The sequence below is a fragment of the Tribolium castaneum genome, chromosome 1, assembly GCF_031307605.1.
Source record: "Tribolium castaneum strain GA2 chromosome 1, icTriCast1.1, whole genome shotgun sequence".
Lineage (NCBI taxonomy): Eukaryota > Metazoa > Arthropoda > Insecta > Coleoptera > Tenebrionidae > Tribolium > Tribolium castaneum.
Genome location: NC_087394.1, coordinates 22,614,278 through 22,627,121, shown reverse-complemented (window position 1 = coordinate 22,627,121; position 12,844 = coordinate 22,614,278). Strand labels below are relative to the sequence as shown.

The 12,844-nt window shown below is 33.4% G+C and overlaps 2 protein-coding genes across 2 annotated transcripts; one reads left to right on the top strand and one right to left on the bottom strand.

Moving 5' to 3' along the window:
• The first annotated feature begins 4,203 nt into the window (after positions 1–4,203).
• Positions 4,204–11,326, top strand: csul (capsuleen). The gene is made up of 5 exons (XM_008192892.3): positions 4,204–4,341; positions 4,495–4,757; positions 4,807–5,428; positions 10,243–11,083; positions 11,132–11,326. The coding sequence occupies exons 2-5, from the start codon at positions 4,502–4,504 to the stop codon at positions 11,285–11,287; spliced, it is 1,875 nt and encodes a 624-aa protein (XP_008191114.2). The 5' UTR covers positions 4,204–4,341; positions 4,495–4,501; the 3' UTR covers positions 11,288–11,326.
• Positions 11,240–12,335, bottom strand: LOC103312387 (uncharacterized protein). The gene is made up of 4 exons (XM_008192891.3): positions 12,125–12,335; positions 11,951–12,078; positions 11,719–11,902; positions 11,240–11,663 (listed from the first exon to the last, which is right to left on the bottom strand). The coding sequence occupies exons 1-4, from the start codon at positions 12,262–12,264 to the stop codon at positions 11,312–11,314; spliced, it is 804 nt and encodes a 267-aa protein (XP_008191113.1). The 5' UTR covers positions 12,265–12,335; the 3' UTR covers positions 11,240–11,311.
• Between the last annotated feature and the right edge of the window lie 509 nt (positions 12,336–12,844).

The following is a 12,844-nucleotide window of genomic DNA, read 5'->3' as shown; positions in this document are numbered from 1 at the left end:
CGTAACAAAACGTTAGACATATTTAGAATTAATGTCAATTTTAAGCAGATATTAAGTTGATAAAATTGATGATACAAGATAGGTAAAATTGTAAGAATAAATAAAATCTCAAAAATTTAAGTTTTGTTGAGAAGATAAGTACAAGATAGTTTATAAAAAGTATTTTTTAACCATTTAGCCAAGACCTAAGATATTTTCAATCACATTTTGAAAGATATAAGATTTAAATCATTTTACTTTTTTCATTTACACTAAAAAAACTGTTGATGGTCTAACATTATAACTGTGTTTTCTCTCTTAAAATTGGCCATAATGTTACGTAAATTAAATCAAAAATACCACGATTTCGTGCAGAATTAAAAAAAAATGCGCTAATATTTGAAAACAAATTTTATGTACTTATTGATCATAAGACATTTTAATTCTTAAACATTATACTAAATGAACGAAAAATTTTTCGCGAATAAATTTATTTTAATTTAAATCACTCCTCATCCGAACATCGTTAATTTGTCGAAAATTTTTCAAATGATTTTTGAGTTCTTGAAACAAGCAACAGTCTGTAGATTCAGAATCTAAATTCAGAATTTCGGCAATTTTTCACAAAGTGGTCAATGACTTACAAGCAGAAAAACTCTTACAAGTTTGCAAGGGTTTAATTATAAGAAGCTTTTCCACAAATTTTCCCACGTAATTTACTAGTTGCAAACAGGGTACTTCTACCCTCTTCTAAATATTATTCCAGAATAAACTATTTTTTTGTGTCAAAATTCTGAAGCAAGAATTATGCAATTTTTGGATCGCACACAAACAGGATGCTTACATATTTGAATAGTTCTTTTCTCATAAGGTTTTACTTTAATGATTTTACCCACAAGTAAGTATGTATGTACAGGGTGAGTCTGCTAAAAGTACATTTTACTGTAGCTATTTCAAAAACCAATAGTTCCACAAAAAGTAATAATATTTAATACCTAAATAATTTTTTCTCTAGGTATGCATATAATTTTTTTTTGCTATTCTTATAATAAATTAACATATTGCATAATTTCTAGCGTTAGGTATTAAAAAAAAAGATGTTTCATTATGTTTTGAGCAAAAATTTATTTTAGTAGGTACTTATTTATACTATTTTTATTTAATTTACTACTTTCTAGGGATGTACCTAATGTAAGTTTTTTAAGGATTTTTTACTAAAATTTTTTGCAGTCACTTAAGATTAATTTATTTAGGGCCGGTTTATAGAAAACTCTGCTAAAATTTAATTACTTGTTAATAGTTAACAACGCGAATGGACCAACCAAATTGCTTCAATTTGGTCACGTGATCAGTTAATCACGCATTTAATTGTGGATTAAATTAATGACGCTCTTTAAACCCGCTCTTAAAATGTATTAATTTTAATTATAAATCTGAAAATATTAACATGGGTAGAGAAAAATATGCACATTTTTAGTATCTAATGAGCCGGTTTACAGAACGTTGTAATGGAAATCAAATTTTAAATTTTAATTTAACTTTTAATGATTTAAATTTACAATTAACTTTTGTTTTCTGTAAACCGACCCTCTATAAGTTTTTTAAAATTTTAGGTATTGTAAAAAGATACTTTTTTTTATCAAACTCATTTTATAAATCTCAACAAACAATTTTAATAATAGGTGTATACATTAATTACGCTCTGTTATAAATAAAAATAAAATTAAAATTCTTATGCATAAATAGTATAAGAGTAAGTAATTAAACACTACCTACACGTGTTCTTTAAGTAAACGTCTTCTTCAAACTTGAAATGAAACTAAATAATGTATGGGTTTACAAAGCTTTAATAAAATAATACCTGTTGTTTCTAGTTTCATCATTTTTGCCGGCTTTTAGCTTGTTTCAAAATATATAAAATTATTCAAACTTTTTTTCGTCGGTAAGTCCTTCAAACATACAAACCTACTTGTAATACAATATGCGCATAGGTACTGAACACTTCTATGATTTTTAAATAATAATACCTATATAAATTTTTACATTGAAAAAATGTCTCTTTTTTTTAAAGGGACTACAGGCACTAAACAGAGCTGCGAGTTTATGACAAAGAATAATAATTAGGTAGAAGAAAATGCAATAACAAGCTGTACACGTAAACTAATTATTCATTTATGATAAAATAATGAAAATTTTCCATCTAGTTGCGCCTGTCTATTAATTTTTACCAAACAAATAAATACAAGAAACGAGCACATCCGGCGGCTGTTAATATTTTCCACCTTATTTAATTCCTCCCACCTAATTGAAAATAATGCTGGGAACATCAAGAATCTCAATTTGAAAATCTCTGATATGATTTGCGGCCATAATTACCGGAAATACGAGCATCGCCTTCATCGTCGTACTTTTAGTGGGCAGGTACCACTTTTTGGGAGGGGCCTTTCGACCGGAAGCGATTTTTCCTCATGCGTGCAATACATAATTACAACAATATTTATTATCTGTCATAAACACACGCCGCGATAGTTTTGTATGTTAATACATTCCGCGTTTCATTTTCCTAATTAAGCACCAAACCAAACAAAAAATAAACCTTCCCCCTCGAATTATTTACACAAAATCAATAGAATACATATTTCGGGGTAGCGCATTTTTCGCACTGATTATAAATCCACCAATAAAAAGTGAGTATTCCTATCAATATGGCGATCGAACACTTCAGAACATAACAAGCTGGGGTGACGCTACAATACACCCTGATTCCACCCTCGCTCACCCTAGCAATGATGGCCGGTGCGCTCGGCCAGGGGTGCCGAGGGCGTATCCCTCCGACCATCCCTCCCATATCGGGGGCGGAGTCCGATGGTAAAACGATCCGAAAACGCTTTTCTGTACACCTTCGCATTTAATATGTACAGTTGGCAACACTTATCTGATGCCGTGCTGCATGAATACGTACAAATGATGGTTTAATGGAAAATATACGCTTATCTTTGAGGCTTTTGTATATGAGAAAGGCACGCTCGTTTTTCATGGATACACTTCGAGACATATTTGCTTTTGTAAAGTACGTACACCGACGGCCTGATTAAATGTCGCACGAAGCCCGCGGTTAATTAACGCGAGGTCACGTGGTAAGTCACGAGGGCCAGCACGTGATCGCAGACACGCATCGATTGGTCGATGGGAAGGCGCACCACGATCCTCGTTTGTTTTAGTTCCGGTTGGGAATTTTTTCGCGATTGGTGAAGACGTCACGGGTCACTACTCAATTTTAATAACGCCACTCGATTTAAAACACGAACAACTGAACGAAAACTTAATTTAAATTTTGATTGGAAAAAATATGTAAAAGCATTATTATTTATTGCACAATAGCGACACAGCCACTCACTTAAGAGAAATTCTTCAGTAAAGAAATATAACACGAGGCTGGGAAAACTTAAAAGACGAACCTGTATATGAAATTAAAAGTTAATGTCTACCAATATTTTTTATTAAAAGTTAAAAAAGTGAGCTATCTTAATACTTATTTGGTGTTTAATACACGTGTATATTATTATAACTTATATGGTAGCGCTCAGCTCCGTTTGCGTGTGCGTCATCTGACATTTCTGTCACTACGTTTACATAGCAGGGGCATAGCGGTGACAAACTATCAAATATTTTTTGAGGTTACGAAGTGTTTAAATTATGAGTTGTTACAAAAAATACAGATTTACAAAACAAGAACTAATAAACGCAGAATCAAAAACCTAACGAAACGCAAATCACAAAACACAATAAACGAACAGAAAATACTTGCGATTAACACCGATAACACTTTCGACAACCATGCGACGACGTCTATAATTTACTGTCAATGTCAGTTTGACAAATTCGTGACACTTGACGGTGTTGTCGAAGTGCACATGTAAATTAATGTTCAAGGATACCACCCTTAGATAGCCCTTAGCTGTTTAAATTTGCATTGTTTTTGAGAATTTTTTATAGCTTTGTGTTGGTAATGAAAAAATGAAATTGATGACGCACACGCAAATCGAGCTGACCGCCACTATAACATTATAAATAACGTTGAAATAATAAATATAAATAATAAAATAATAATAAAATATAAATAAATAACTGTGAAATTATTTTTTCACAGTATTAGCTACAAACTTCTTGTACAAAAAAATAATAATTAAAAAACGTTATAAATGAAAAAAAAAAAGAAATCCAAACCCTAAAAGTTTAAAAATATAATCCTTTATGTTGGCAGTGGTAATAATAGCATGTTGTTGGCACTGCTTCCGGATTCCTGGAACTGTCAATTTTTATTTTGACAGCGTTGTTTGAAAAATAGTGGTAATTCAAACGGTAAGCTCAATTTTCAATAACACTTGCCTCCTAAACCCCCAATATTACTCCGTTATTACATTTTTGGCGTTTTTGCCACGTTTTTTTACGAATTTTGTCGTAAAAAACGCACACTTGACATTTGACATAACCTCAATCCACAACATGTTTTAGCCCCAAAATGAGCGTGGAATCTCAATACTACCCAGACGGAGACAATGAAAAACGCAAGCGAATGTCAACCGGTCTCCAAGTGAACTGCCCCCACAGTCTTAGGCTAGCAATCCAGTCAGCTTATGAATACGGTTACCATTTTCTAGTAACTCAAATAACGCACCCCAACTACGCTCGCGACCTCCTCCACGGGAAGCCCCCGCCGGCAATCGGTCGTACAGACCGCATCTTGCAAAGTCTTGAATGGGGGCGCTATATCGTCGGTAGGTTTTAGCCCCAAACTGCAAAAATCGCTAATTTGAACAATTTAAGCTGAACTCACTCCCACCATCAACGTGGACAGCGAAATTGAACACGTGCAAAGGAAAAGCAAAGCCCTGTTCTTGCAAGAGTTAGGTTTTGCGGTTCATTTGGGGGTTCCCGTGATAAAATTTTCCCTAACTAAGCGACACAACGCACAGTTGGGGCGCCTCATCAATGAGAAACTCGTGAACGGGTTTACGTCCAGTTTTTGGGTTACGCTCCCCATGGTGCACCCGTCACAATTTAGCCCCATTTGCACCGAAGATGAGAAGGAGGATTCTTGGGAGTGGTGGAACGATTTTCGCACTTATTGTAATTACGATAAGCACGTAGGTCTAGTTTTGGAGTTGCCTGAAATTGCACATATTCCTTCACAAAGTGAGGTCAATAGGTGGATTGGGGAGCCCGTCAAAGCGCTAATTATCCCCACGACTTACTTTATTTTAAATAATCACGGAAAGCCTGTCTTACCACGCGCCCACCAGGACATAATTCAGCGCTTTCTAACCATAGACGTCCAATACATCATCAAATCGGACTCTGAGACCGACCTGTCTCTCTACACTAAATATCTACACTTCTTGGGGAAAAAGCTATACGTTGGTGACCCCAATCTTGAATTTATCCAAGGGTAAGTCGATTAAGGTTGAACTACGAGTATACTAGGAACGTCTAAAGCTCCAGCTGTTATAACAAGCGCGTGAACGCAAAATTTGAAATTGATTTTTTATGAAAAGCATTGAAACAAAATAGTTTGCCTATAATTAGGGATAATACCTAAGTTAAATCATTACATATTTGTCACTGAGTGTAAATGGGTAAAAACTCAACAGATTTATTTTTATATAAAAATGAAAGATCACATTGCATGAAAAAAATTCATAACTTTCTGAGAATCTTTGCAACAATACGGGCTGATTCGTTTAGGCCCAATTATCAAATTATCACAGCTCTTGAATCCTTTTCAGTAAGTGAATGTTTTTTTTGCATTTGTTAACCAAAGATTCGAAGGGTCTTCTAAAATCTTTAGGATTGCCAATTGTCAAATTGCAAGGCTAAAATGATCATAATTCTGTTTTTTCAATGGCAATCAAAAGGACATTGATTTTTATGGCGATTTCAACATTTCTATATCTATCAGGAATCTTAGCTCGTTATTTTAATTTTTAATCGAGTAAAATTTTGCTATTAATTAAAAGAAATGTTCAATATGTCCACCATTTTCATTTAAGAAGTTCAAAATTATATGACTGTATGTACTTAACATAACTAAGTAAAATAAACTATAATTAAATATTATTGGTTTACTCCTTACTACGTAAATGAACCAGCTAAACACTAAATAAAGTTTTGAAGTTGACAATTTTGTTTTTGTTTTTTTTTTTGTTGACTATTTTACAAAGCCTACTTGATTAAGGATGAAGAATTAAAAAATACAATCCGTTTTTTGTGATTATTTTAAAAACCGTAAGAGACAGGAATAGGACGTGTTTATAAAAGTCACCATAAGTGTCGATGTTCTTTCGAATGTCGTTAAGAAAATAGGGTAATTCTATTTGAAAAAAACTGAGTTATAGCCGTTTTTTGATAACTATTTTGAAAAAGTCATACTAGCCTTGAATGTTGACATTTGATAATTTGAAACTTCTAGAAGGTTCTTCAAACCTTGGGTTATTGAATACAAAAAAATTATTGACTTATCGCAAAGGCACTGACAAAAAGTAATATTTTAAGTAAACCTCTGCAAATGAAACTTTTTACAAAAAAAATGATATGTGGCACAAACTATGACTTATTTACCTACAACGTGGGTTGCTCAGCTTGAGTAGGCGGATTCAAAAATGGGATAAAGATGTGTGGTTAGTATTTAAAATTTCAGAGTTGGCGCGAATTTCTTATTGTTCCGGAAGTTTAGCAATTTGAAAATAATTTAGTTGATCTCTGAATGGATCGATTTGGATCGTGAACAAAATTTTAAAGCTCTAGCAATACAAAAAGTTTCTAATATGGGCATTGAAAGGATCACCCTGTAAATATAGATTTGAAAAAAAAACGAGTCATTTAAAAATTATATGAAAAAAAAATTATTTTTGGTCAATTATTTTTTCAGTTCATCGTAGAATTTCAACAGCGCATTTCAAATTTTCGGAGTTAAAAATAAAGCACAAATTGAGAGTTTCTGTAAAAGAAAAGAATTCTCTGGTAAACTAAATCCCAGCGACACGTTTTGAGCTAAGAAAATCCACCAGAAACTGTCAATTTGTGCTCCATTTCACTCCAAAAAATGCAAAATTCTACTATGAACTGAAATGGGATATACAGCGTGCTCAAAAACTGGCGCACCAACTCAATGGTGTGTGGTAGAGAATTGGTAACATATAAAGGTAAAAATAGTAAAAAAATTCTTTGTATTAAAGTTATTGATAAATAATGGATTTTATATAAATGATATGTGGCAACGTTGTCTAGCAGTCATGATCGCAATAGAATTTGAGCAACAATAAAAATAAATTATTTTTGAAACGGTTTCCTAGGATATAATTCCCAGTGTTGGCACATCTACACATTGTGATTTTTTGGATGAATTTTAATTTTTTTAAATTAAAAAAACTGCTAAAATCTGATAGTAAATTTAAAAATAATTATCGTTTTGTTACGGAACGATTACCTGGTATGAAACATAAAAACATAAAAAAATAATGAAAACTAAAGAAGTTAACACAATAAGTTTGTAGCTCCAGATTTTTTAAAATATAACTTTAGGAATTTTTTCAACATTTTTCCCGTAATCTACACTTGCTTCTCAATAACGTACCACTGAGTTGGTGCGCCAGTTTTTGAGCACCCTGTACATTTGGTTATACGTAATTTTTTGATAAATTTTATTAGGGGTTTTGTACATACAGGGTGATTTTGAACTAGTGTACGTAACTTAAACCCTTATTTATAGAGTACAGGAGATACTTTAGGGCTATTTTGAGAAGTCATTTCAAACATCAATAAAATTTGACCACCGGGTTGCTTTTTTGATTGTTGCTGGAATAATGAACGGTAAAAAGTTATTGTAAACAATCGTAAAAACTCGTAGCAGCTGAGCGCCGCACGTCGTTATCTAATGGGGCAAAAAATCAATTTTATTTGTACGAAAGAATTGATGGTTTAAAAATCGAGCACTTGCATGGGAGTAGCGGCGACGACGTCCAAAATTTCTTCTCCAGCTATCTTCACGATGACGGCCAGTTGCGTGAGCTTTCGGTTTAAAACGTTCAATATCACGGAGATGTTGCACAACATCGCTGTTGATAAAAGTTCGAGCTAATTGAGATAAAGAAAGAAATGTTAGTTTTACGAAATTGAATAATTAATTCATCATTCGCACTTTTCATACTGTCAACGCCGCACTTGACATACTCACATACTGACTAAGCCCCGTGAGAAATTTCAAATTACCCCTCCAAAAACAAACTTTTTTTAGTTGCAAAAACTTATCTCAGCAGTGCGATCACCAATTCTGCGGTTCCAAACCGGTTTTAGCCAAATTTTCGATTGTATTTTTCTCAAAAACTATGCATTTTTGGATATGACAATTTTGGCTTAATTGATAGCATTTTAACTCCGCTATAACGTGTTTGAGTTACGGACACTAGTTCAAAATCACCCGGTATATGACTTATTTATGGTACTGTATTTTTTTCAAGCCTTTTGAACTTTAAGTTTCTTAATAAAAACATTAAAATTATTGAGCTGTTTAACTCGTTAAAACTTCGTTACAAATGGGTGGTTCAGCCCAGCTCCCGTCTTCTGCTCAGTTATTATTAAAGTTGGAATTTTGATATTTTGTAGATGTTATTTATAATCTAGGACACATTTCAGGAAAATATTTTTGATTATAAAGAGTGTCAAAAAAAGTATGACGTAATAATAATCAATTTTTTGAATGACATGCTATGATTTTTTTGTGCTCATTATGATGCCTTTTAGCTTCTTACATGTCACTATTTTTATAAATCGGTTTAGTAATCCACTGTTAAAAAAATTAAAAACAAAAAAAAAAACGGTTTTACACATTTTAAATTTAAAAAAACACTAAAAAATAGGAACAGTGCTTTTTTGACGCCGTTATTACTATGTGAGTGTTAAAAAAGGTTTAACAGACTTATTAAGTAAGTTTGATTGATTTGAATTACTACAGGGTGTTTACAATTTATTTCCAAACTTTTTAAATTTCAGAGCTTTCTATTTTGCTTATTTCAAATGGCAACCCCTATGTATTTTTATACCATTTAATGCAGAATTAAAAAGCGAGCATTTTTTTATTATAACAAACCTAACGTAAATTTTAAAAGATTGGGAGTTATTACAAAAAAACTTGTTTTTGTCTCCTATTTTATTAACAAATTTAATAAATAAAAATCGAATGTGGCTCCAACTTTCTTTATTTTTATATCATTCGATGTGGAAATAAAAAAGCAACTTTTTTTTTATTACAACCATATTGCTTATCCTAATACTTTCGAAGTTATTTCCCAAAAACATTAACCATGTTCGACTTTTAATTATTAAAGTCATTTGTCATTGACTGAATGAGTTTTTAGTAAATAATTCCGAATGTGTTAGGATTTGCATCGTTTGATATAAAAAGGAACGGTGTTGAAATCATCTTCGATATGTATTCATTAAAATTGTCATTAAAATACTTGACAAAACAAGTTTTTATCAAATAACTTCGAATCTATTAGGATTTACGTTAGTGTTGTAATACAAAAAATTGTTCGTTTTTTAATTGCATCGAAAGGTATAAAAATAAATAGGGGTTGCCATTTAAAATAAGCAAAATAAAAAGCTCTAGTTTTAAAAGTTAGGAAATAAATTGTAAACACCCTGTAGTAATTCAAATCAATCAAACTTAATTGATGTCTGTTAGACCTTATTTAACACGTATCTAGTAACAATGTCATCAAAAAACCACTGTTTCTATTTTTTAGTAATTTTTAAAACTAAAGGTGTAAACAGATTTTTTTTGGATTATATTTTCAGTAATCCCTGAACCGAATTGAACAAGTTTTTAGGAACATGTAAGAAACTAAAAAAGTATCATAATGAGCCAAAAAAATAATAGCATGCCATTAAAAAATATATTATTATGACGTCATATTTTTTTGGAACACTCTGTATGGTCAAAAATATTTTTCTGAAATGTGTCCTAGAGTATAAATAACATCTACAAAATATCAAAACTCCAACTTTAATAGTAACTGAGCTGCAAAAGACGGGAGCTGGGTTGGACCACCCTGTATTTAAAACGAGATAATAACTGGTTATAATGATTTAACCGAAGAGCAAAATCCAATTATTATTAAAATTATTATAAAAACTGAGTTTCAAGTTTGTGCATTCGCACGACTGTGCCCAGTATAGTTTGAAACAACATTCGTAATTATTTAGCTGTGAAGACTTCCTGCAAAACCCCCTCCAGCCCCTCACCGAGCACCTTGAAACCAACATTTACGAAGTTTTCGAAAAAGACCAAATCAAGTACACTACATATCAGAACGCCATCCAGAAAGCCCTCGCAGACGTACCGCAAGACGTCGCCCTCCCTGTCATCATGGTCGTGGGGGCCGGTCGAGGCCCCCTCGTCCAAGCCGCCCTCAACGTCTCCTACATCCTCCACCGTAAAGTCAAAGTCTACGCCGTTGAGAAAAATCCCTACGCTATCAACACTCTAATTGATCGAGTGAACCACGATTGGAACGGTCAAGTCACTCTAATTAACGAAGACATGCGAGTGTATGAGCCCCCAGAGAAGGCCGATATTTTGGTTTCGGAACTGTTGGGGTCGTTTGGTGACAACGAACTGTCGCCGGAGTGTCTCGATGGGGCTCAAAGATTTCTCAAAAAGAGTGGAATCTCCATTCCGTGTTCGTATACGTCGTATTTGGCGCCCCTTCAGAGTATCAAGATTTTTAACGAGATTAGGAACAATCGCCCGGCGGATAAGACGCTAAGAACCTGCTATGAAACACCATATGTGATTCATTTGGTTAATTATTACCAAATAGCTCCAGCCCAGCCTTTGTTCAAATTTGAACACCCCAATTGGAATGATGTTATAAATAATGAAAGGTACAAAAAACTGAGGTTCAATTGTGAGCAGAGTTGCATTCTGACGGGTTTCGTTGGATTTTTTGACACCGTTTTGTACAAGGATGTGATGTTGAGTATACACCCAGAAACACACACCCGTGAGATGGTCAGTTGGTTCCCAATCGTGTTCCCTTTAATGGTACATTAATATTTTTTCTACTATTTTTCTCTAACCAAATTTTTACAGGAACCGTTAAAAGTCGAGGCTGGTAGCGTAATTGAAATTTCATTTTGGAGAGTCGAAAATGCCGACAAAGTGTGGTACGAATGGTGTTTGGAAAAACCGCTCAAAGGCTGCGTAATGAATCCAGCCGGACGGTCATATTTTATTAAAAAGCATTAGTTTCAAATTATTTTTATAATAAATTCATAACAAATTAAACTGAAACAATTTGTTTCCCGTCCTACAAAAAATTTCCTGCACATATATATACCAATTTTCTTGTGAGAATTCATTCATGAGTTGTTCTAATTCCTGATTTAAATCACGAGCAAGCGATTTGAGTTTCTCTGTTTGGTCACCAAGACACCAAGCTATGCTGATGTGAAACGAAGGATTTTCATAGAATTTTTCTAACTTAAATTCGCCCAAACAATGATCAAGACACTGCACTAGTTTTAGTAAAGTGTCGTAGCCAGTTTTAATCTGTAAACCCAAAAAAGTTCGGGTTTTTTCCTCATTTATGTACACTTCCAGGCCATCCAACATTATAATAAATCTGTAAAAAATTAAATTACGTTTTGTATTTCATCAATCATCACACTTTGATTTACTTATTGAAATGGCTAATATTTTCTCGTATTGTATTAACAAAAGGCTCAATCAGATGATGTCTCAATATCACAGTTCGTGTAAGACTCAGGTGAAAATGATCAAAATATTTCAATTCAATATTTTCAACTTGACTCGAGTCTGCAATTCTTGAAATTAGTCTATGCAACCCCTCATTGGCCTCATCTAAAAATTCGCTTTTAAAATTGTAAAAAATCTAACACTGGAAATTACAAGGGATATAAACGTAAGTGGCCCAGTTGCCCCTTTCATGGGGAAAACTCCTAAGTCTCCCTTCATGCAATGTTGGATCATCGACAACCTCTTCGGGATTATTTAAGTTAAAATTTGGCACCGGAAGCCTAAAAACCCCTTAAAAATTCTAGCTTTGCGAATTTAATTCCTAACCTTTCCAAACGTTTATTTTGGGGCTCCTCATCGTCATCTCTATGGAGTCTTTTAGTGGAAACACGTGTTCCGGAGACTTCATCCTCGGAACTATCACCCTCGTATTGGGCCAAAAGGGCCAGAGCCCCCTTATTCGACATTTCCTAACCTCACAAAAAAAATTCATCAAATGCGCGCGCGTTCCAAATTCCAGAGCCGCGCCAAACCGAGTGCCAGGGGTATGCTCCCACCAGGGCGGCAAGTAAGGGGGGCGTCAAAAAATTTTTCTCAAAAAACTGAGTTATTACTCCAAATGCGTGTCAAAAAGCGCTCCAATTTTTTATATTTTTGAGGAAATTTTGTAAAATAATCTGACTTATTGCATCATTGCTTTAAAAATAAAACTAACAACAGTTTCGAACCAATTAGGCGAATTTTTAGTTTATTATTATGAAATTTTTGCAAAAAATTGTATTTTCGGGGAAGAAAAAATGTATAAAACGCCGCAAAGTAGGTAATGTTATTTCCCAATCAGTTCTGTGATTTTTCAAACTTCCGCAAAAACTGAGTTTTTCTGCTTAAAACATGTTTAAACACACGAATAAGGCAGAAATAACAACACTTTCATTCCTGTTTGACGAAAGTTTGCTCATTCCAAAATAATTGCGTTTTGACGAATGAAACATAAACGTGCTAATATAACACGAAAATTGTAAAATTATATCATTTTTGATCCAATAA

Coding starts and splice junctions, on each gene's coding strand:
- csul (XM_008192892.3), top strand. CDS start 4,502: ATGAGCGTGGAATCTCAATACTACCCAGACGGAGACAATGAAAAACGC. Junction 4,758..4,806: donor ATGGGGGCGCTATATCGTCG/GTAGGTTTTAGC, acceptor GAACAATTTAAG/CTGAACTCACTCCCACCATC. Junction 5,429..10,242: donor AATCTTGAATTTATCCAAGG/GTAAGTCGATTA, acceptor GTAATTATTTAG/CTGTGAAGACTTCCTGCAAA.
- LOC103312387 (XM_008192891.3), bottom strand. CDS start 12,264: ATGTCGAATAAGGGGGCTCTGGCCCTTTTGGCCCAATACGAGGGTGAT. Junction 12,079..12,124: donor CAAAATAAACGTTTGGAAAG/GTTAGGAATTAA, acceptor AGGGGTTTTTAG/GCTTCCGGTGCCAAATTTTA. Junction 11,664..11,718: donor AATATTAGCCATTTCAATAA/GTAAATCAAAGT, acceptor AATTTTTTACAG/ATTTATTATAATGTTGGATG.